Source organism: Eutrigla gurnardus (genome assembly GCF_963514095.1).
Source record: "Eutrigla gurnardus genome assembly, chromosome: 10".
Taxonomy (NCBI): domain Eukaryota; kingdom Metazoa; phylum Chordata; class Actinopteri; order Perciformes; family Triglidae; genus Eutrigla; species Eutrigla gurnardus.
In genome coordinates this window covers 15,773,487-15,798,961 of record NC_139924.1, presented here as the reverse complement: position 1 = coordinate 15,798,961, position 25,475 = coordinate 15,773,487, and the positions used below count along the sequence as shown (strand labels likewise).

Sequence of the window (25,475 nt, the reverse complement as noted above, 5' to 3'; positions counted from 1 at the left end):
ACCGACCAGTCCGGATCGAAGGAGGGCAGAGAGGCGAGCCGTGAAAAGCGAACAGATGTGAACCGGACTACGGAAAGAGAACACGCTGTTGTTAAAAGACGGAGAACCCCTTGATACTGCTAGTATGTGGCAACCCGCGTCGGAGCGATTGCAGGTAAGATTCCGGCGCGCGCGCGCGCGTGGGCGCGTGTGTGGAAACGCTTGCTGTCGACGGGGCCAAGCGGTAAATAAACGGTTCAGCCGCGCGAACAGTCGCCGAACCCCGCCGTGGCGTGCTCCGGCGCGGAGAGACCCGCTGCAGGTCTCTGAGCCGCTACAGATGTTTCGTTTTCGTTCGTTTACGTTCCGAGTTAAAACACACACACACGCGTCTTTCTTTCTCCGCTGCTCTCTCTGTCTCTGTGAGACGTTTAAATGCATCCATTCACGTTACGCAAGCCGGAGCACCGCGCAACAATCTGCACCCGCACCGCGTTACCGTGCTTAATCCACCGCTGGATACTTTCCTTAACGTGTCCGTGTAGTGGGCAGCGATTCATTGGTGGGGCCTGTTTCATTCAACACCGTATACATTCTCCGTTAACCTCAGTCAGCGTAACTGCAGGCCTTCTCCTCCTGTTCCCCCCTTCATGTTGTCACATCAGGATGCTTCATCTACCGTTCCCCTCCTCTTCGTTTGTGGAATCTCTAGCAAAAATACAAGAGCAGGCTCTAGTAAGTAACCTGCTGCCTGCGACCTGTTGGGGGGGGGGGGGGGGGGGGATATCAAACACACGTAGTTTGATATCCAGGGGCTCTCCGTGCACCGAGCCTGGCTTCTTCACGTCCTCGCACACGTAATGCTCTCCAGATGTCGGCCCGTCCGCCTGCCAAGTGAACTTGCACAATCCCCGTTCCGTTCGGAGAAAGATGGAATCGCGAATTATTTTCAAAGCGTTAAAAAAAGAGTTTCCGGCCGTTCAAGATGCGGAATGTAGGCTATGTGTGAGTGTAATGGAACGCGTGTCGCCATGGCAACCGCGTTCCAGAACACACACTCGCTGGATCACGTTCTGAGCTGTTATTGATTAACGCTGATTGCTGGATTGTGTGTGTGCGTGTGCGTGTGTGTGTGTGCGTGTGTGTGTGTGTGTGTGTGTGTGTGTGTGTGTGTCTAAAGTGACTTCCGGTTTCTAGCTCAACAAGTGTCATTCGGTCAACGTTCACGTTACACAAGTGTAGGCCTAATATATTGGTTCGGTTGGTTATTTGTTACCATTTCTAACAATGTGCTGAACAGCCACAGTGTAACCAGCCCACTGTTAGGTTTTTAGAGTTAAAAAGTGATCCACATGGGATGGTCAGCTATACTGTCCCTTTAATATTGTGCATCATCATACTAATAATTTCTCCACAGTTGTTATGGAGGTGCAGAACAGGGCGCCCCTCTCTGTGTGAATGAACAAATTGTGATATTCAGTACTGTGGCACCATTTGGATTTCGATTCATGAACTTTTGCACGTATAGATGAGTAAGCAAATTAGCAGAAGATGAGTCTGCTTATCATGGGGGGGGGACCAGTTCTCTTCAGGGAGCTTTCTAAAGTCCATCAGCTTAGCCTTGTAAACATGAAGCATGCTTTACAAAACTGGGGGCATGGAGTTTGTCGAGTTCTTAGATGAATTGTGGGAAATGTAGATCCAGGCAGGTTTGCGTGTTAAAAGGAATCATTCTTGTGATAACTGGCTCCTGGAGACCAGCTGTGGCCCAAAGTTGTCAAAGACTTTGGCTGGTTTTCTCTGCTGCCCCTTCAAAACTATGAAAACACTGAATGGCAAACGTCTAACTTGCTGGATGACACTTGAGATGAAATGCATTAAAAAAAAGTCGTCCTGCTCTTGTTGGCAAAACGCTGCAGCAGGAAACCCTCCTACGTTGCTCACGCACAATTCAAAAATGTCGTAGTTCCAAAACAACTAGTTAAAGAATGAAGAATGCTTATGGAGAGATGTGGTTATGGAGCGATAGCGACAGCTGCCCATTTCCTGTGTTGTAACCATGACAACTGCCATCATTTAGCCTGGTGTCCTTTACTCCTTTTTGGGTCAGGCATGGCGGGGTGTCAGGTAGCTGCTCTACAATGTAGCAGTGTTTATTATCTTCTGTTCTCTTCTGTTTTGTTGTTTTCCTTCACTATGGCATCCGTCCATATTATTCTCACTTGTGCTGTCCTCTGTTGCCATAGCAACACCTGATGTCTTGCTGCATTTTTGTCTCGCGCTCAGGCAGGGAAGAGGAGGGGAAGAGGAGGGGGGAGAGGGTCCGTCGTGGGTGAGGAGATGCGGGTCGTGGCGTCACCGGTGGCGAGTTGTGCTTAATATCGACACAGAAGTGTTTTGGAACCCAAGTTTGTGTTGCAACGCTGCGTCAGTGCTGCGTCGTGTTTTTCTCTCCCTTTGTCCTTCGTTCTCTCTTGTGTCCATTTCCCCATCCCTTATACCTCCCGCTGACCACACGCCTCAACCAGGGCCTTTCCTCGCCAGGAAGAGGCCACGATTGCAAAATATACCATGGTCTGGCACTCATGCGCATACACGCATTTATATATATATATATATATATTTATATATATGCGCAAGTTGGCAGGCGGGTTAAAGCATTGCACACACGGAACAGCATGCTTCCTTTTTTTTAATATAGAGCTACCAAACATGTTTTTTCGCCTCTGTCAGCAGCTCTTTTTTTTCTCTTCGTTTTACTGTGTGTGACTCTGACAAACAGGGCTGAGCACATAAAAAGATGTCGACCTGACAGCGCAGTAATAGCTGACTGAGGTCAAACATGGTGGGAACCAGCCACCGTCTGTGCATCTTTACTCGCTGTGGCCATCTCCGACTGCCTTTTATTTGTTTCTGTCCCTTGGTCCGTCTTTGTCTTAGTCCGTCGGAGGTTGCTTTGTGGCCACAGCTATGTTGTTGAGACCGCGGCCTCGTCGGCAAAAGGAATCCGTGACCAGACTGGCACTAAATTCCCATGGTTCCTCCGACCTCTTTTTCTTCTTTTTTTTTTTAGCCTTTTGTGAACAAATGGCCTTTGGCTCTTCATATTTGATGAATGGGCAGAATCCCATGTTCGCAAAAGATATAATTTCTCAGGGTTTTCCATGGATTTGCATTTTATCCTCCCCGTTGGTCAAAACTGAGTTGTCTCAGCTGTGTTATTTTTGTTTTTTAAGCGTTTGCTTTCTTTTGGTTCAGAACACTTCTGTCGTTATCACTTCCTGGCTTCACCTTTCTTTTCCTTTAATGTCTGTGTATTTGGCGGTGCTCTGTGTGTCCACGAAGAAGTTAGTTGCAGAAGCTGGCTCACATCCCCCAGATATTTGTTAAACAAGCTGATATATCCAACTCCATTTTCATAATCTGTATAAACCAGGCAACAACACATGATTTGGGCATTAGAGGCATTCTGGTTTCTGCTTAGATCCGAGTAGTATTGACCAATCACGTCCGAGCGGGCAGATGGGTTCTGTGATTGGTGGATTCGTAATTTATCAAGAAAAACATGAACATACGATAAGCAAAAATGAATCTGTAATTTGTATTCCACTGAGCACATTTCATACACAAAGGCAATTCAAAGTGCGTAATGTGTTAGAACAGAAAGAAGAACAACATAAAATTAAATTAAAATGCAAATAAAAAGAAGCCTTTCAAAAGGAATTCAAAGAATTTAGAGCAGAAACATGAATACAGGTTTGGAGGGCAAAATATTTCAGGTTGAGTATTTGAGATTCCGTCTCAGGTAGTGCAGAACATAAAGGTCAGCCACCTTTCGTGAGCTTGTTGTGGTTGCTAACCCCCTTCACGTTAATCAGCAGGTGGCCAATGAGACACGGGGACGTGGCTTTGAGGAGTGTTAGCATTTATTCACCGGTTCCTTCTGACTTCATGCTCCCTGTCACACATGGTGCATGGGACGCTCGCTCACGTTGATGCCGAAAACAGACACGACGGAGTGCGCCAGGCTGACGCGCCTTTTTCACGTGCCCCAAAGGCTCCATGTAGACTACTTCAGATGTTGCGGCGGGTTCATTGTTTACGTCAAAGAGTTGTTGACGTTTTTACTGCCAGACAGACCTCCCCGGGTCTGAGGTTTGGGTACTTTAATACCCACTTCCTCCTCCAGAAGTAACCCACCAATCACAACATCCGATCATTGACCTTCTCCCTCCCACACACCCGTTCAGACATATATTTCCCCTCATAAACTGTCCCGGGATCAGTGGGGGAGGCCGTAAACACATAGAGGGACAGCTTAGAAAGTAACACTGCCCAATCCTTACTTACCATGCAATGAACTGGAGGGGGGGGGGGGGGCATCCTACTTTTAGGGTTAGCTGGTAATCTGCTACCACATGCTGAGAGACCCACCTCCTCCTCCTCCTCCTGCTATTGTACCACAGAATACTCCTTCAATCATTTTACAGAAGGATGGATCCATGTGTATGAATGGCGTCTTGCAACTTGTGAGACGGACATGGAGCATTTGACATTTGTGTGTCCAAGGGTTGTATATGTAGGGAGTAAGATGCTCTTTAGGCTCAGATCATCTCTCCGTTTAGCATCTGACAGTTTTCTTCATATCATTTCCAGCTGTTTCCTACCGTTTCCTACTGTGTCATGATCAAATATAACCTCTTTTCTGTGCGTCTCAGTAAGCGTGGCAGAGGTCTGTTTTTACCCTCTTGTGCCGCGTCTGACCATGACATTGACCCGAGAACCTCCTTCCCCGACGCTCCCGCGGGGGGAACCAACAGTTTAACTTACCATCTGTGACCTGCTAAGCTCATCACTGCAGGAGGCAAACTCTCCAAAAGTCCGTCTGCTTGATTTTCTCATGGATGCGATTGTTCAAATGCTGTCCAGAATTTACATATTTTTCCACAATTATTTAATAGCAGAGCGTCAGCGTGTGCACTTGTGTCGATGACACTTGTGAGTTCCAAGAGTAATCAGTGATGAATCAGCTGGCAGCGTCGGTTCTGTGGGTTCTGTCGAATTTCTAAATCTTAGAACTTCTCTCAGAAAGAAAATGTTTGTCCTCTATTTAGTTTATTGGAAGTGCTGTTTTTAAGCAAATGCATATTATATGACCCTTGAGAGCCATAAAATATGAATAACGGAATTGTTGTTCTGGTCATGTTTAGCCAAGTTTCTTTTTTATTGAGACTTTCTTTGGGCTATAAATATGTGTTAATCACACGGGTCCAATGAGTCAGCGTGGATGCTTTTAGCATGTTGCTAAATATGTGGACCGTTTTAATGTGAATGTCACAACAGGCTTACAAATGCCCAAATGGTTTCATTGGGTTTACAGCAGGTCCAACTACATAAAAAGTGGAGGAAATATAACTTAAGTATAAATAGACATAACAATGGTTAGTTATGCACACAAAAATCACGTTTCGGTACGTCGGTTTTTCGAGTATCAAAGACTGCAGAAAATATCTTGTATATTCTACGGCGACATTGATATTTTATTGAGTTTGACACATCCGTGTCCATGGAGGCGATCAACCGGGCTAAACCGACTAGCATGCTACAGCCGACAACGACAGGTGCGCTGCCAAAACATCCAGGTGCACCTTCTGCAGAGCAACGATGTTATGGTTGAGAATTGGTTCACCCGAATCCATCAAAACGTCGGTAACAGGTGTTGAGAAGAAGTCGTGCGCTTCAATGACTCGGGAGGAAGGAAGTGCTTGGCAGTTGCTGTAAAAAGAAGGCCGCATGGTGTTGAACGGGGTGTTCGGCTGTCACTTATCAAACCCTTTTTAACTTCCTAACATTAGATTTCTGATATGTATTTCTGATATGTATGGCTTTTTTACATTTACGTAGTATGTGTGGACATCAGGCCCCCTGATTGATTGCTCCAGGATCATCTTAAAACAAGCTTCATAACTCTAGAGAGGATGGTTAATTTGAGATCTGAGGGTTTTTTTTCCCGTTGTTGTGGCATTAAGGTCAGCAGACGGGACCCCTTGTCTCAGCTCAGACCTGACTCCGTCCACACTGGCGGTGGAGACAGAAAACCTGCCCGGGTCCAAGCCAAAGCCAGAAATAGAATCAATAGCGGCAGTAACTTGACGAGGAGACTGTTGGGACTTGAGAAAAGAAAAAAAACATTAAAATGCAGTGAAAATATTATGAATAGAATTCCAGCGTTACTCCACAAGCGGGCCCTCCGCTCAGGCCTTTTGCTCCTGGTGGGGGGTGGAGGAGTCCCGTCCCCCCCGCCCCTCCGCCCTCGCCATACCGGGGCCAACCGCAGGAATGTGAGCCGCTGTCAGGAAACTGTAAAGTGCTGACGCGGAGGTCAGCGAGCGTTTACACACATGTGGCTTTACTTTCACAACTCCATCTTGCCTTTTTCTCCCTTTCTCCTTCATCTGCTCCTTGCTTTTTTCTTGCCTTATCATCTTCATGCCTGACAGCCCCCCCCCCCCCCCCCCCCACACCCACCCCTGTTTTCCTTTTCACCAACAGGTTGTACTATGGGCCGTCATTAGGCCTTTTACTTGGAGGGCACTAAAATACTTTTTAAAAATATGCAGGTGTATATTGTTCATCTCAGTTTTGTGTGTTAAAATGCAAAAATGTAATTGGCATAAAACCACTGAGGCTGATGTTACGTCAGTTGTTTTGCAGGTATTCGGTCCAAAATGTTATATAAATTGACCTAATGGATCATCAAAGTCATACAGTTTCATCTTCTGGGACCTTTTGAATGTGTGGACCACATTTCATAGCGGTTCATATAACAGTTGTTGGAAGTATTTCAGCCTGGGCCGACCCTGTTGCTTGCCTCTTTAGTTAATTATATTCCACAGACTTCAACAAAACCGCATCAGATTCCATAGAAGATATCAGATTCTGGGGGTTATTGCCCATGTATAAGAACCTACATTTTCTGACTAATTGCCTGTGCTGTAGGTGTTTGATAATGGAGGGGGAGCTGCAGACACACAGCCCAGCAGACATGCTATATGCCTGTTTTATTCCCTTAGTTGTGAAAGTCCTGGCTTCATTAGCCCTTCATTTTTGCCTCGAACTGTTCCGGGGAGCGAAGGATTTCCAGCGGGGCCAGATCCACCATGTGGTTCTGCTCGGCTCCAGGAAACACTGGCAGTGGACTGTAGTATGAGAGCAGGCCGGCTCTCCTCCTCTTGTTTTGATGGAGGTAGCGAGGGCAGAGCTCCCCTTCATCTGCTCTTCACATTCCACTTTCAGCAGAGGAAAAAAAAAAAGAAAGAAAACACACACACCATCCCACTTCCAGTCTCCATCTCCAGTTTTCAACACTGGGATTTGTTCTGCGTGTGCCTTGAATGTCATACTTGTGTTGTTTATAATACACGTCAAACAAAAGCCGAAAACGGAACGATAATTTGTTAGTTAACCCTTTTGAATCTAACTGCAAATTTGAGCCTTCAGGCTTCCAGTTGTCTGCTGCTGGTTGTTATGTTTACCTAAAGCACAGTGCCTTCATGTCTCCTTTTCTCCATCAGCACTTTCAGACCATGCTGAAGACGAAGCTGAATGTGCTGACGCTGAGGAAGGAGCCGTTGCCCACGGTGATCTTTCACGAGCCGGAGGCCATCGAGCTGTGCTCCACCACACCGCTCACAAAGGGCAGGACCCATGCTGGATACAAGGTAGGGTCACATGAACCTGATAATCCCTAAATCCAGGCCCCCGCTTCCTGAGCAGTAAATCTATAATAGCATTACTAGAACAATAATCACACTGTTTTCTCCTTTTTCTTTTTTTGGACACGTGAAGTTTCTGTGTTTGAATCGCATCCTTTATTCATTAATACAAACACAGGTGTGTTTGGTTTCCCCACGCCAAAACACGTGTTTTCAATTCTTGCGTGTAATGCTTACAGCCCAAAGTAACTGATTATGTGGCCGTGTAGTTGCCTGCCTTGTACCACAGCGTCGTAGGCAATAACTACAACTCAGGGCAACATGTGAGGCAAGGTCAGGTGGTTGCGTGGCTCAAAAGTTGGTTTTGCAGATCAGAAAAGTAATACAACTCTCTAAACTACACATTTTATATTTGGCTGTGGCCTTGAAGGGGACATCATACATACATACATGTATGGTTTCTATTGGTAAATGATCTCAACTCATACTATATGTGTGAATATACCTGTATGGATATATGACCAGAGCAGCCCAGATACCCAGATCTATTTTGGACAAGCACGTTCTGGGTTGCCGTAGGAACATGAAAAAATGCAGCCAAGAAGCCAAAAGTGCTGAGTCTTCATCAGCACTTCCCAAAAAAATCTGCATGTTCCTTACAAATGTGAACATGAAGTGAAAGTCCGTTGAATGGCCTTGACTGGCAGAGCAAAGCAGTTTGGTTTGGCAGAGAGTTACTGAATCTTGAATAACATCATTATTCATAAAATAAAAACCTAATGCTGTGATATTAAAAAATAATCAATAAAATAGAAATGAACCACAGACTACATTGTCTGTGGTGAAAGCTTATTGACGACGGATTTGTGTCTCATCTTGTGAATGCTGCAGTGAAATAGTTTTAAGTGTGTCTATTTTCTTCTCCAACTCAAACCATACAAAAGGGCCGGTAAGATAACACTCCTCTGATCGTATGAAGCTACATCATGTCTTCTAAATTTGGTAGACAATATTTCCAAAGGATAAGCAGTTCTCTGTTGTGTCGCAATTTGTTGTAGTCCAATTTTCCAAAACTCACGAGCATCCTGACTGGAAACAAAGCCGACCTGCTTCCTCTTTACAATACTTCTCCATAAAAATGTACAACAGTGGAAGGTTTACTAGCGTTTCTGCGGCAACGCGGTCACTGTTGGTCAGAGGATGGCGTTATCAGCAGCAATCGCCATATGAACGCTGTGTTGTGCAGCCACACACACACACACACACACACACACACACACACACACACACACACACACACACACACACACACACACACACACACAGCTTCCTGTTGCACTGTGGGAACCGAAGCACTATTGTTATCCATATCACTATAACTGTACTGGTACTGGTACTGGTCCTTTTGGGTGGGAATCAAGGCAGAGGCGAAACACACACAGCAGCCTCTTGTGTCACTAGTCTGATAAAATATAAATATTGATTTATCGCCTCGGTGCAGGCTGCACCGTGCTGGACGCGGTATTTCTCTTTGGATCCAAGCATCCACTCGCCTCCTCGCTCCTCTGCTGTACTCGCCTCTCTTTCCAGCAGAATGCCATGGCCACGTTGCCTTGGATACCACTACAGATATTCAGCAGAATACCAGCCGCACGAAAAAAAAAAAAAATCCATTTCCTTCATCTGTCTGCAGCTTCTTTATAGGCAAGTCCGTCTGCCTCGCCGCCAGCATCTGTCGGCTTGTGTAACTTCCTGTCTGAGTCACTACCTGCCTGTCTGCATATCTGTCTGCCCACCTGTTTCAGCACCTCTACTTCTGCCGTTCGACCTCAAAGAGACATTTTTTTTTCCTTTTCTGTTCAAACAAGCAAAATCTCAGCATTCCAGGTGGAAGCACAATGTGCTCCAAAGAGATTGTGAGCAACCACGGATGTTTCAGCCATTAAGGCGATATCAATTGAAGAAGATAAAACATAACACAAGTAAGTAGGATTTAAAGCTATGGTTCGGAGTAAAATGCACCCTAGGTCATTTCCACCATAACATCCAGCCAAATACCCCCTCAGAAGCATTTTTAGCGATGGTCAGCATTGGTCAAGATAGGGCTATCAGCCAAATGTACTAGCGCAAACGGTACATTATGTATATCTCGTAAATTACCCCACTAATAATGCATGGAATGTTACCAAACTTCTGCAGTAGTACACATAGGGTCTGTACTCACAAAACGAGGCATTTGAAAGTTTGTACGTACACCAGGAGTTTATTTAAAAGAACACTTGCCTGATAGCTTCTATCCTCGGCTGCTAACGCTAACGCTAGCGCTGCGCCGACGCCACTTCCGTGTTTACCAAGCTGTTTCTGTGACACGAGTTTCTGATAATACAAGCATTTATACAAATTCAGCGAAACTTTTTCAAGGATAGAAGCTATCAGGCAAGTGTTCTTTTAAATAATGGAAGTAACGGAATGAAAGAGATTCGAATTAAAAGCAAAAAAAAAAAAAAAAATAGAATCAAAAATATATAAAATTAAGCAAAAGTCACAGATAAGACACATGGGTTAAAACCAATAAAGTAAGAATGAATTAATACAATAATTAAGACCATGTAGTGCCTTTAAAAAAATGAGCAATCAAATTTTAAAATAAATTCTAAAATTTACTGGAAGCCAGCGTGATGACCTCAGCACCGGTGTGATGGGGTCTTATTTCTAGTTAAAGCAGCTGCATTCTGAAGAAACGATCAAATCAAGGGAGAAACTGTCCCTTTTGGACATCTATCCCCCCCCACCCCCACCCCCCCGGTCCACAGTTGCTCTCCCAGTGTAAAAGGCTGGCTGAGGGCTGCTGTCCCTCTGCCAAAGCTAACAGCTAGCAAGGATGAAAGGCACTTCTCACTGCCCTGCCTGGCCGGCTGCTGTCACAGCTTCACTTCCTTCTTCCACTTGTCGCGGCCCGGTGGTGAGACGGTGTGCAGACGGAGGTGTTATCATGCGAGTGGAAACTTAGAACCAATCACCTCGCAGTAAACGCCTTTTGCCAAAATGCTGCTAAAATGATCACATTTGTGTTGAAGTTGTTAAGAGTGCAGCTGCGACGAGTCAGTTTGCAAATTGGCAGGACAAAATAGTAATACATTAGTTTCCGACCTTCCACATCCTCAATTCTGACGATTTCCTGCTTTTCTTTGCCTTGTTTTTCTGTGTCTTGTGTGAATACTAACAATAGCCATGTTCGTTATTTACGTTCTTCATGATACATATGGGGGCGTGTCTTTAGAGGAAGGCTTGAAGGGCCCGCCTATCGGTGTTGCCGACATGGTGACTTTCTTGCTAGATTTAGCAAATTTGGCATAATAATCTAGCATACTCTTGCGAGTTTACCAACCCTAATTTAAACACAAATAATTTCTAAACGAATTGTATTTACTATAACCATAAAGCTATAGAAAGCTTTATCTGCGTTAATTATGAAGGATGTCTTGCCATCAGCTCTTAGAAATATCATCAGCTGCTCTAAATCTCTCCTGTGTGATGTTTTCGAGACGTATTACGAGGTGATGACGTTTGTACAAGAGGCCCGTTTGGGCTGGAGCAGTGTGAGTGCAAGCCGGCTTGGGAGTGTGTGAGTGTAAATAAGATGATTAGTCATGGCTTTGTTAATGTGATTAGTTGCATCGATGGTTTTCCAGTTCGGACGGGTCCGACTGTCTGCTCTGACCGCCTGCTGCTTCACACGGTTTCACTCCTGTACGATGAAACCAAACCAGCGATGGTGTGCGGGTCTCCCACGCTGACGTCGTTCTCACCACCACGTCTTCATCTCATCTGCCGGGCAGAGAGGCTCCTTGTCTCTCTGTACTTTGGTATTCTGACGTCAGGCAGTGAGCTGGACGTACCGTCACTTCTCCTCCCGTGAACAGAGAACAGAACAGACTCCGCTCCTGTTGCCCGATGAATGTGTACGTCTGTGTTTTGTCGAATGGAGCCTTTGTTTTTTGCCCTTTGTGAGTCACTTGACACAGTTGGGTTCTAAAGACTAAAAGTTTGAAAGTGATTAAAGGGATACTTAAACCCCATTTGCATTAAGCTTTGTATCGTTAGAAATCCGGTAGTATTTTTGAATGGTCGTGCGTCATTCCTTCATTTACCCTGGAGATCTCTGTATTTCTATTCTGAAAAAGAGCTTCGATGACACATCGGAGGCTGCTTTGGGTGGAGGGGGGTGGAGGGGGTTAGACTACAACACTAGTTCCTCATGTTTTTAACCCGCCTATAGGGGGTGAGACCGACTGACGCTACAGACCTGTTACAGACCAGTGGTGCAGCCTCACTTACAGAAACTAAAAGCAGCATCCACCATCTTGCTTGGAAGCTATGCTAACAGATGCTGTGAAGAAAGCTGAGAAGTAATGAGAATGGCGGAAGGTACTGGGGAGTACAGTGGGAGTGGTATTGTGGGAGTTGTTGTCTTCCATGCACATACACCAAAAAGTCACTGTCTGCCTTTTCTCGGTTAAGAAGGCACCGAATTTGAAATATATTTTACATTTCGACTACATATATGACCCACTTTCAATACAGATTCATGTTTCTGGTGAAGTATCCCTTTGTTGTTGGTCGTTTCATGTACTGTAAGCATCATTTAAAGGCGGGAGGTGTTCAGGGGCAGCATATCGTCTCGGTGGAGGAGCCAGACTGGGCAGCAGTTCAGGGCTGATTGACTCAGGCTGTTTGACTCTTAAAATACAGCACTTTCTGGACGGCGAGGCAAAATGCTGTCTCGAGTTTCAGTCAGTTTCACAGTGGTGCTTGTTATCTCTGTGACGGTACACAACAACAACGGAGTACAATCATTTTCTCACATATGCAAGTTAGAATCTGCCCAGTGCCACTGAAACGTTCTGTTTACTCTGGTGTGACTAGAATCACGATAAACACATGACGTCCCCGCTGCGAGTATGTACGCTCCGCTGACTGTAACATCTTTATGCCAGTGGACAAAACGTGCTCTGTGCAGAAATGTGGACGAGATGAACCTAAATGTGCTCTATATGCTGATCCTGATTGGCCGAGTTAGCAGCGTTTACACTACATTTACATGTCTTGACCAAATGACAGCATGTGTTGGTGGAGGGGGAAAAATACGCTTTTTATATTTGCATTGCAAATTTGTGTGGGTGAGACCATATTTCATGGCCAGGAATTTAATTTAAAAAGCAACTCCACCAGTGTCAGAGCAGAGAGTTAATGTGTGAGCGCAGACACATTTTATTGCCGTCATCGGCTCACGGAGAATCTCACCGATGTATGGAAGGAGACGTGAAAGCTCCTTTCATACACACTGAGGGCCTCCTGTCTCGACTTACACACTTGCACAGCGCCGTCTTCTCGCCGCGCAACACAAACAGGCAAATACGCACAGCACTCTTTAAAAAAAAAAAAAAAAAAAACTCATCCATCTTTGCATGCCGTGGCAAGTGGAGCCAGCTGCACTGTGCTGATTCAATAAGTTCGCAGGCATGTTAACAACCTCTTCAGGAATGCTGCATTCCCGAGCAGTAGATTCCCAGTCACGTTGGGGGATCCAGACACGGGGGCCTGCCGAGGGAGAACGCCAGGAGAACCTTCGTGTCTGACAGTGGGACAGTTTGCGTTTTTTTATCTAGAGACCTTGCAGGAACTATCTGCATCCTGCATGCCTAATTTTTGGGGCCAATATTATCCAGATATTTATATGAAAGAAGCTAAAAAAAAGCCCATATCATTATGACCCAGATACATATAGAGGGGTTTTATTTTATTTTCTGCACACTACATGTAAAGCTACAGCAAGCGTCCGTGCTGGTTGCCTGGCAACTAGTAAATGTAACACATAAAATAGTCCCTTTTATGCTTCTGTTTTTGTAGGGATTAAACAACCAGATATAACGTGTTAATTAGTGAGCTTTAGAGGTGCTGTCGGGCAAATTTCCTTTCCTTTTGGATAGAGTCAGGCTAGCTGTTTCCCCCCATTTCCAGTCTTTGTGCTAAGCTAAGCTAACCTGACTGCTGGCTGTAGCTTCATATTTACTGTGCAGACATACAACAAAGGGAATGTGCATATTTTCCTCAAAATAATATTCCTTAAAGATAAACCTGTAGGGCTTATGATTGCATGACTTTGCTAAAATGCACATCAACATACACTTGCCATAGTCACTGTCCTTCTTTATTTTCTGAATGATTCAAAAGGAGGACTTTTTGGAAGTTTCCTTTCGGACACCCAAAATACCAGGTTTTTTTTTTACTTTTGGCAACCAAACTTACGTTCACCTCTGCCAGATACAAGTCTCGCATGTTTCCAAATAGTCAGCCATTTAGTCATGAACAAAAACAATCGTATTTTCACGCTAACATATCATCTCGTGACATTTGGAAAAGTACACAAGCTTTTACTGGGTTGGAACAAACTGTGACTGGGGGGTGGCAAACAGGAAAACAGACCCAGATTGAGGACTGTTTGTTTTGTCTGCACCACCACTGTGTCCTTGGTCCAGCGTCTGGGAAACTGCCTAACGCTGAAACGACTGGTTCCAGAAGTGTAGCTGGCTGTTTTCTGCCTTCACATCGCAGTCTGTTCCCAGATCTGATCCAAAGGGACCAAACTGCTCTCCTCCACAACTGCCTCCTTGTTCTGCTCTCGGTCCCCCTTCCTGTCATCTCAAGCCCCTTTCTTCTTCTTCCTCCTCCGTGTTCCCAAAGCCGCTCCACGGGGACAGGTATCTCCTTATTGATTCTTCGAACTCTCTCATCCTCATCATCTCCATTTTTCCCATAATGCCTCCTCCTCCTCCTGATAGCCGAACCAGCTGTGGCTCCAGCAGCACAGCTGCCTGAGCTCTGCACCTCATACACACATGTATGCCTGTGTGCTGCTTACACACAAATACAGACTCATACCAGCATAGACCGACACATGGACAGTGTGTGTGTGTGTGTCTGTGTGTGTGTGTGTGTGTTCCTGTCTGTCGTCCCACTGGCTCGCTTGCTTGCTGGGCTGCGGATGTTTTTTCTGTATCCCTCTGTGAATCCCTCACTTTTTTTCTGTCCTCCTTTGCATTCAATTACTTTCCATCAGCTTTGCCCCTCTATCCGTTTACAACAATGGGTTTCTCCCAGTCTCTCCCTCCCTGTGCGTCTTTGCCTGTTTCTCTTTTGTCATGCCATAATTGTGTGGAGGGGTTCAAGCATTGTTGGGTTTCCATCCAGTGATTCATCCAAATATGTTAAATGTTAAAGTCTGTTCACTTCATTTATGATTGAACGCGGGAATCGTTCCTGGCGTGCCTTTTAAAAACAGTGTTGACGGAGTGACTGTGCTGCAGTGTATTGTATATATTTAATGAGGGATAGTTGCAGCCTATTGCAGCATAGTAAACACGCAAAGACAGCTTCATAGCCCAGCATTTGCATGTATTTGCACAAACTCCCCGATGCTTTCTATACGTGTCTCACACAGATGGACTGAGACCTTGGGAACTGGAGCAGTTACTCACAATCTTTTTGGCTCGTGGCCAATGAAAATCCAGCTGCTTGTATCTACTTGTAAGTCCCAAGAACAGGTTATGTACATTGTGAGCAGATGAACCACAGTGTCCTTTTTTTATCCTTTTTTTTAGTGGCCTTCAAAGATGAAAATATGCAGATTTTAGAACAAAAGGATAATTAGCAAAAAAAAGGGAGCTACTTGTTGGCTGATGGCTTCAAAGTTAACTTTTGCAGCCTGTGGTTTTGCTGACATTTTATTTCAGTGGATATATTTCAATCCTTACTGGGATAATAAATCAATTGAGAAATGGGGTCGTTTTCTCATTCTCTCTTCCACCCATTTGGACTTCTTTTTTGCAACCAGAGGTGTCGCCCCCCAATGGGCAGCAGCAGAATGTTTAAGGCACTTCAGCATTCGGCTTCACTTTTCAGAATCGGAGGTCGCCGACATCACAGACTCGGTGATGGCGGCCACATGTCTCACCACACATGTTTAATGTTTATCCACGCTCCTCCCATATCCGTCTCACATTCACAAACACTTGTACTCCATTTCTTTGTTTCCATCTCCGTCCTACGAAGCAGGTACACGTACACATGTAGATTCCTGTCTGTTTTTCTGTTTGCCTTGGCAGCATCCACCCCCCCCTCCCGTTACTGCTCTTTATTTCTGTCTCTCCATATTGCTTCATTGAATCCATTTTTTCTTCGGTTTGGTGGTATAGGAATGTTAACAGTTAGCTGTGAGAGGGGATGTGAGGATAGAGGAGAGGGTGAAGGAGGACGGGGGAGGAACAGATGACGGGAGTGAAACGGGTGAAAGAGAGAGCGGAGAGAAGAGGAGACAAGAGAGTTGCAGCGTTGCAGGAGAAAAGAAGAGAAACACATGGAAAGTTGAAACAAAGGGGAGGGCCCTGTAGATCTCTGGAACGATTTAAGCTGCCTTGTCCGTCCTGCCAGCACTGAGACGACTGTTGAGCAGACTGCCAGAGCGGAGAGCAGCAGATGTGTTTCTGGTCTGGGATGGATGGATTGATGTATCAGTTTTACCCGGAGCTTGATGAGTAGAAAGCTGGAGCTGGAGCCGTTCTGCTTCACACGCAGTGCAAACACTGACTCATGCCGGCGCCTGTAAGCGCTGCTCGTAGATCCTGACGACAGCGTCCCCGAGTCCGATCTGCATCACGACTCACACTCAGAATTTAAAATCGCTCCAGTCAGTGTGTTTTCATCATTCCTATCACAACCCAGAAATTTGTACCTGAACCCCCATTTTAAAAAAAAAATATGGGTATTTTTTTAGAAGGAAGTATCGTCTACATTTTTAGACATATTTCTATATAAATGCCATGTCTGCTTGTCAGTATTCCTGCTGTTTGCCAGTTTATCTGCTTGTGATACAGTATTTTTCAAGTTTGTGGCTCAGCCAGAGAGGGGAGTTTAGTTGTTTTTTTTCGTTTTCTTTTTGCTACCTGCATCCCACTTAATGCCTTTTACACACTGTGGATGTTTTTTTCCTGCAACAAATTTGCATGTCAAGCTATTTCTTCTAAGCGATTTGTTTTTGTCAAATATTACGTGGTGGAAAAGCGACATCGCCGATTTTTCCGAGCTTTTGAACCATCTATAAAGGCATCAACCAATCACTTGGTTGGAACAGAAGCATTCAAAACAACAGGGAGGCTCCGTAGTCTCAACCAAATATAGAAATAGTTGTATCGTATGGTTTTGATGCAAAATATTCAGAATATATCAGAATTTACACTATTTCTGGAACGATGGCTACTTATTTAGCATAAAAAGTTGATTGTGTCCTCATTTTTTTGTCCTTCCATCGCCATTAATCAGCAGCCAAACCCAAGAAACTCCACACTGGGTTTCACATTTAGTGTGTTTCGTGTGTTCATAAAAGCTCAAACATTCAGCTTTCCTTATACGGATGCTACGTTCACCTATGGACCGCAGCTTAATACCAGATGTAAATGGCCTCAGTGTTGTCTTAGGACAACATGTCAGCGCAGTTTAAATGGGTGATTCAAGCACTGTAAACCAAAAAGAGTTATCCAGGTTTTAAGTGGTGTATCTGTGTGTATATAAACTGTATATATATATATAAACACAGCCTTATAAGTATTATTTTTTTTCTATTTCTATCTGTCCTTCATCTTTCTGCTCGAGCAATGTAACAATTTCCTCTTCAGCTGCATGTTTGGTTTGGACTTAAAGGAAACAAACTTTAAATGTTTGCTCAGTCTGGTGACCTCCTAACCTCGCACACTTCTCATCTTTACGCACACACACACACACACACACACACACACACACACACACACACACACACACACACACACACACACACACACACACACACCCCTGCCTGTCTTATACTACTTTATTTTCTCCCTTTCATGACCTCTCTACAATGCCAATCTCTTCTTCAGTTTTCCCTCCCTTTTGCTGACCAAAGGAAGCGTTTTACCTTTCTATGATTATTGTGCAGTTAAAACAATTTAAATGTACAGGATACGTCAGTCACTAATGATTGGTTTAGGGATATAAAAAACAACAAATATCAAGCTTCTGCAACTCTTCATCTCGACTCTTTTCCCCTCCCTCCAAGTTGTGAACATTATTTATCTAACCAGTCACATTAACTAGATCCCTTCCTTATTCTAACACCAGAGACAGACGAGCTGACATGCGTGGTTTGAGTGAAAACATGATCTGCCTTGTTGTGTTTTGGCCCGCTCCCAGCTGCTGCGGGAGAACGAAACCTGGCAAAGCATCCCAGCCTTCATTCAACTAGGAAGCCAGCAATCAGTGCAAACGATCGCAGTTTAAACGAGTAACTCAATCTCAAAAAATAGGAGAGACGGGGTAAAAAAGGAGTGCACAATGACTCTTTATTGCTGTTTGACATACAAACAGCGCACTGTGGATGTATCTTGGCGCAGTCTTTGGATTCGTTGGCCTCGCTGAGTGACTGACCGCCTTTTGGCTGCGCGAGGGTGTCAGTGTGGTCGACAAGCAAACCGCCCGGCCTCCAGGCCGCTCCTGCAGACCTGTGGTGTTCGACCGAATGATGGATCAGGACGCAAAGGCTGTATGTCGTCCCAACCCCAGCCCCCCACCCCCCCGGCGGTCACCGCTAATGAAAACCAGGCACGAGGAGGCAGCTGATTTTACTTCCTGGATCTCTTACTGTTGCTTATAGGAAACTGGGAATCAATGTCATGTTGCACTGTAATCAGGGGTCTTTAGGGGCTAATCCACCATAGCGGTAGCATGCCAGTGTTTTTGAGATACATGGAGCAGATGCTACCCATGCTGCTTTTCGCTAGGTTCACCACAAGTCTTTCTCGGAGCTGTTTACTGATCCACCTGACTGTGACATGAAATTTGATATTACCATTGGTCCAGTTCAACAACAACCAAAAAGCAACAATGGTGCAACTGGCATCCAATTTCTGTCATTGAGACTACCTTAGTAATTGTCCAGAGTAAAAAACATCTCTGCTGTTGGCATGATGTGTTGCTAACATTAGCTTAAAGGCTATAATGCTATTATTTGTTTCATTTTACATAAATTGGCCATACAAATGCAATGTAGCTGCCTGCGAAGTATGCTTAAGACGTGTTAATAGATGTATTTTTATTTATTTGTTTAATCTTTGGACATCTTTCTGCTACCAGTCTTTCTGTTAATCTGGACTAACCACGTTTTGGCTCCAGCTCCATACTTAACACACAGATATCTATCTCCTTGTCCCACTCTTGCAAAGACGATCAAATGCAGTAGATTTTACTTTCATTTGAAAGCAGCGTCACCAAAGATATTGGATTCTGCATAGTTTTTTTTTTTTTTTTTTTTTACATATTTACAGCTTTATGGTAAATGCTAAAACCCGCTTCAGACTTAACTGCCTGTCTGACCGAGAGGCTGGTCTGAGTGACTAGCAGACTGTTCTACATGCCGACTCTGAAAGATCCCATTCAGTGAAAATCATAGAGAATGAGGGCAGGTAGGCTTTGACGGTCATAGACTAAACAAAATTTGAGAAAAAAGAGAAGCAGTCAAATCACGTGTTGAATGAAAAACCGGACCAGGGCCTCTGCTTTGTATCATTTTCTGGCGCTCCACGTCGGTCTGGCATCGGTATCTGTTGATCTGCTCGGTGGACCTCTGTTGCTGTCGGATAATAAAACGCAAGAACTCAAAAGACTTGTATGTAATAGCTGCCATTTCTTAAGGGAATAGTGTTTTTATGACCGCGGCCTGGCTCGGCGTTGACGTATGTTCACCGAGGCCAGTAACGCAGGCCACATCTTCTATAAACGTTCCAGACTGTTATATGATACACATCTCTCCTTTAAATATTCACACTTATCATTGCGCTCATGTTATCTGCAGCCATGTGTGCTGCATGTAATGAACTCTTGAGAGAGAGAGAGAGAGAGAGTGAGGGGGGGGGGGGGATTCTCTCGCCCCAGTATAAACACAGACAGGAGTGAAAACTCACGAGTGTTTGACTCATAGCACACTCCCCCTTTTTGTGTATTTTTATAAAGCTATAAAGAACACCGTGTAAAGAACGTGCACAAGTCGGTCATTATTCCTGGACCGCTCTCAGCATTCGGCCACTTTCCTATTGAAAACTCCAGCTTTGTTCACTTCTTCATTCTCTCTCCTCCTATCCCTCTCCATCTCCTCAGTCTATCGCTCTCCTGGTATGCAGTGTCATTACTTGTGGTATTCTATGGTCCTTGTTGCAGCCACAGCTCAACATGTTTTTTTTTTCTTTTTGGTAAAAAGCCCACACACATCCTTCTACATGTCAGCACTATTACCACAGAAAATTAGAAAAGCCTCTCATCACCACGATAGAGACTCACACACACCAGTGTGTTTTTTTAGGTAAATTATCCAAAAGATGTGCATGAACATGGAATTAATAACTGCCTGAGATGATTTAGAAAGGAAATGCCTCCACTTGTAATGGAGATACAGAACAGTTTATGAGTTATTCAGACCATTCTTGACCCTGATAACAGTCACCACATATCACAGCAGTGACTCTGCATCTGTGTTATCTTGATGTGAAAGTTGCAGATATTGATTCTTTGCAGGTTGATGAGTTAACGCTCCTTAATAAAGCTACAAAAAATAAGGATGCCAGGTGACCACAAGTGCTTCACCTAAATGTTTTAATCGTGGTGTTTCTCAGGGGTCCGTACTGGGCCTGCTGTTTTTTTTTGCACAATTTGCACTTTTCTGCTCCATTGGGTCATATAAAAACTATTATATCCTCTTCTATGCAGATGATAGTTATTCATTCCACTGCAATCCAACAATCTAACTGTCTGACAACTTTCTTGCCATCCTAATGACATTTAACGTGAGAACATTTTTCAAACTTGCTGATAATAAATCTGAGGTCATACTAAGCCGAAGGGTGATGTCCAGACATGTTTTTTTAATTTCATTTTTCAAGAAAATCACTCAAAAGAGTTCATTTTGGCGCCCCCATGCAGATTCACAAAAGGTTGTACATGCCTTTTTAATTTTTACTGTAATGCACCTCATGGTGGTTAAAGTCAGAGCTCCCTCCACTGGCTTGAATCGGTGTAGAACGCTGCTGCTTGAATTATATTATGCACAAGAAGATACACACTTGTCTCCTGTTCTAGCCAAATTAAATTGTTACATTAAGTCCCTATTACGTTCTGCATTGATTTAAAAAGAATAACTGCTGACTTTCAAAGTATTAAATGGCCTTGCGCCAAAATATCTCACTGATTTGCTGACTCCTTGTATTCCTGAGCATTCCTTTAGATGGATGGGCTCTGCTGCGTGTAATTCCGACACCTATGCTGGTGACAGAATGGGATCAGTAAGATATACGTAAATTAAAAGGGCAAAATAATCATGCACAGTAGGCTGGCAGGCCTTTTTAAATCAGTAAAATTGTCCCTGGGTCTTTTCCTATAATAAAAAGTGCTTGTTAAATAATCCTAATAATAACACACTTTCAGAATGACAGAAGCCGTTTTTCCACTTTATTTTTTCCCTTTACTGGAGAGTGTGTAGATCTGCTGGTATTTATGTTTGTTATATGTTCTGTTGTGGTTTAATAGTATCTGTGTGTGTCTTCCTGCAGGTGGCCTACCTGGGTAAGGTGACAATCTCTGGGACCCAGTTCCTGTCTGGCTGCACAGAGTCAGCGGTAGTAGGCCTGGTGGAGCGTCGTGCCCTTGCCCAGCAGCAGGGCACTATCCCCGAAGGCAACTCTCTGCTGGAGATCCGGCCCTTCCAGGTGCGTCTCCACCACCTCGATGAGCACGGCGAGGCCTCAGTAACCATGGACACCTACCAGGTGGCACGGATCGCCTACTGCACGGCCGACCACAGCGTCCGACCCAATGTGTTCGCCTGGATCTACCGGGAGATCAACGACGACCTGTCCTTCCAGATGGACTGCCACGCTGTGGAGTGCGAGAGCAAGCTGGAGGCCAAGAAACTGGCACACTCGATGATGGAGGCTTTCCGCAAGACTTTCCACAGCATGCGCAGCGATGGCCGCATCCACAAGAGTGGCTCGTCGGACGACTTTGCCGAGGACTCGTCCACCCCCGACGACTTGACCCCAGACGACGGTTGAACCAATACTCGCCTAAACTCCTGATCCCCATCCTGACAAAACAAGGGGTTACTGGAAGGATGGACAGAAATCCTGCGCTCTCTATCTCTCTTTCTCTCATTCTCCCACCACTTTCTCTTTCTGTTATCAATTTGGCACAAAAATAACTGACCCTTTGAAACCAACTTGTCCAGGATAATGAAGTAGCTTTTAAATACTGTAAAGGCAAGGTAGATGGAAAAAAAGGAGTTACAAAAATAAAAATGCCTCCATTTACAGACAGGGATAGCAAAGTGCTATAAATGAATAAATGGCCCTCGAAGACCCACAGGAGCCTTTTCAAGCACCTCTGTAAACGCCCCAAGAGATTGACTCAACATTTCCTTCTCCATTTTCAACCACTGTCACACCGACACTCAGCAGAGACTCGTTTGTGGTTCTTAAGCTTTTTCTCCCAGGAAAACAAAGTTGAGTCCCGCCCCCCGTTCTTCTGACCCCAGCTCATGACAACCTGATGCTACTCTTGCCATGTGCGGACCCGGCAGAAATAGGCCTGTGGACTTATTTCAGGGTGCCGACTCAGAGTTTATGAGACTGTTGGAGCACATAAATTCTTTAAATGTTTAATCATGTGGATCTCTGTTACGATGCCTTCGACCTCGGTAATAGCAAACGAGGATGTGAAAGAAAAGCTAAGCCTTTAAAGCACTATTCTTATCATCACGACGGTACCTTAGACCCTTACCCCGAAATCATTCGCCGACACGGCACTTACTCACGTGGACGACGGAGCCGGGGCTTCTCCAGCTGTCTCCGTTGTCGATAGGTACAAACAGATTTAGAGTATTCGTACGGCACCTGGGAGAATGTAGGTGCTACGTAGATGTTACGTTTTAGAAGTTCTCACTGGGCTGAAAGCCCGGGCCTCTCTGTGACACCTTAATCATCCACTTCTGTTTTGAGTATACCAAAATTCAGGCTGGATTTTTGCCTGTCAGATTATGTGCCTCACTTTCCTCTCACATTAGTTTGGTCTCTTACCCAGGTCCCTGTGTGTATATGTGGCCATGTGTGTGCGTGCCAACCTTTTTTTCTCTATGTGTGTGTGTGTGTGTGTGTAGGTGTAATTGCTTACTTCTGTACTTTGTCTATATGAATGTACATGTGAGTGCTTGCATCTCTGTGTGTGAAAGAGACGCGGTTATAGGAGGAGGGGGCTGGATTTTTTTTCGAATGATTAGCTTCTCATCGCACAGGAAGCATCCGTTTTGGAAGACACGGTACTGTGACCATTTGCCACGTTTTCGTACTTTTATCTTGTGCGAAATGAAAAACACGAGAGGACGATTAGTGCCAGTCGCCGAGGTTTGTAGGACCCTGAAACACAGCCGTCCAAGATAACGACCGACACCTTCCTGGCCTCTGCCGAATGTATGATGAGTCCGACGTGCTGTGAATGCCTCGTGCCATCTCTGGTCCCTTTCAGTCTCCCATGATCTCCTCGTAAGGGACGGCCGGTGACGGTTTTCACGCCGCTCCGCACCGAGGAACCGCCGTGGGGCCGAAGCTCACCGGAGCTCCACGCCACTTCTTTTCTAACTGGACTGTATTGAACAGACTGGACGCTATCAGTGGAAATAGTCTTCGGTCAGTGACTCAAACAGATTGATCAGGTGGCTCTGGTCAACACACACACACACACACACACACACACACACAGTATACACACCCTAAATACGATTTCTACAAAAGGTACACACACATTGTATTTGAATATTGCTCAATAAGCTTATGTAAATACAAATGTATCACTTTCCAAATATTACAGCATAAATGTTGATAGCTATTTTAAATAATAAAAAAAAAAAAGTTGAGAACCATCATGCGATACAGAAACAGTGTTATAAAGCCTACTGTGAATAATAGGTGGGGAGCCTGATAGCGGTTGGTGTGTGTGCGTGGAAGTGATTTTGTGTGTGTGTGTGTGTGTGTGTGTGGGGTGGTGAGGGGTGTGTGTGTGGGCAGGCCAGAGGGGGGGAGAATGTTTATAAAGCTGTAGATTACTGTGTCATGTCTGTCTGAAAGCTCAGACACGCTTTAAATGTTTGAAAAGTGTTACCTTAAGTGTTTTCTATAAAGTGTTTGCAAAGATCAAGAAACAATTGCATATAAAGTATTTACCAAGACCAAGCATGTGACGGCGTGGTCTGTTTTTGTTGAGAAGCGAGAAGAAGTTTTTTTTTATTCTTGATTTGAACTCGCTGGTTAAACAAACATGATGATGCTCTGACGTGGAAGCCAAGACATATGTAGAGCTCACACACTCCTCCGTTCACACGTGTCCCTGCATTCCTGAAGCTATCCGAGGTATAAAAATCTGCTTTGGTGCGCTTAAGAACTATCAGGATGTGACTCAAAGCAACACATAAAAAGCTTTTCGTCTTCTATTTTCATGGGATTGGGAATGCTTGTGCGTCGGTTGAAATATGACGACCAGTTACTATCGCTCCTCCAAACTCGTAAACATAACTTTACAGTGTTCCCCCAAGCACGTCGCAGGTTTAAGTGTGATGCCGCCTTTGTCCGTCCTCTGAGGGAGGTTTGACTCTCCCATTCCTCACATTCCTCTTGTCTTCTCAGATCCTTCTTTTATTGCGTTGTTGTGCTCCGGCTCCCCCCCCCGTCTGCCAGAATGTGGCAGCAGCCCCTCATCTCTTTCAAAGTGCCCACATCAATAACAAGATAACTAGCTTGTCTCTGCTTCTGTGGCCGGCGATCATTTTGCAGCTTTAAGAGCTGCAGAGAATTGGAGGCAAAATGGATGCTGTGAAGAATGTTAATGTGCGTTGAATGGGAACACTGCCTCCCTCTGGCAAGAAGAGCTACAGCCTCTTGCTTTGAAGTTTGTTTGTTTCCCCCCCCAGAGTGACCTTTTCATGCTGTCAAACAGTCCAACTCGTGATGAGAATCATTACTTTGGAAATGGCAGGAGGGAGACAGATTGTTCCGCTGTTACATCATTGGTTTATTCCGGGTACAAAGAAAACAACTGTGCACACTGATGCCATCAAAGTGCGTTGGGTAGATGTGTCTTCGTTTTAGTAACGGTTTGCATGAAATGGATGCAGCATTGCGTCAATCGTGCAGGATTATCAGACCGCGATACTGATAATCATCTCCGCACTAGAAGTTTGGGAACGCTGTGTCAACAAAGCTGTGTGTCGACCCCCCCGTCTCTCACCGTACACAAGCTCCACTGTTTAGGGGCCTCTTTGTCTTGGGTCTCTGCTGAGCGTCGACTCTGCGATCGCTCGCCGCAGCGCTCTTGTGTCTGACCCACTTCCAGGAGTGCATCAGCACAGAGGGGTCCTGTGGGGCCCCCGGAAAGAGGCCACCTCGTAAGCCTGCGTCTCTGCTCCACCGAGGCGTCGGTCGGTCAGTCAGCTCACAATACCACTCTGTTGCCGCTCCAGCTGGCCAGAACCGCCCGGCTATCCAACCCGCCAAGGGTCCACACGCTTGAGGTCCGGCTGGGGGGGGGGGGGAGCGCTGCAAAAACTGGCTTCTGATCAGACTGCTCTTATTCGCTCACCATCGCAGCCTTACTCTCTTT

At 45.1% G+C, this 25,475-nt stretch overlaps 1 protein-coding gene across 1 annotated transcript; it reads left to right on the top strand.

Annotated features, from left to right (window-relative positions):
• pid1 (phosphotyrosine interaction domain containing 1) lies at positions 1-24,052 on the top strand. The gene is made up of 3 exons (XM_084019557.1): positions 1-154; positions 7,554-7,700; positions 21,383-24,052. The coding sequence occupies exons 1-3, from the start codon at positions 125-127 to the stop codon at positions 21,881-21,883; spliced, it is 678 nt and encodes a 225-aa protein (XP_083875683.1). The 5' UTR covers positions 1-124; the 3' UTR covers positions 21,884-24,052.
• The last annotated feature ends 1,423 nt before the right edge of the window (positions 24,053-25,475 follow it).

Coding starts and splice junctions, on each gene's coding strand:
- pid1 (XM_084019557.1), top strand. CDS start 125: ATGTGGCAACCCGCGTCGGAGCGATTGCAG. Junction 155..7,553: donor CCGCGTCGGAGCGATTGCAG/GTAAGATTCCGG, acceptor TTTCTCCATCAG/CACTTTCAGACCATGCTGAA. Junction 7,701..21,382: donor GGACCCATGCTGGATACAAG/GTAGGGTCACAT, acceptor GTCTTCCTGCAG/GTGGCCTACCTGGGTAAGGT.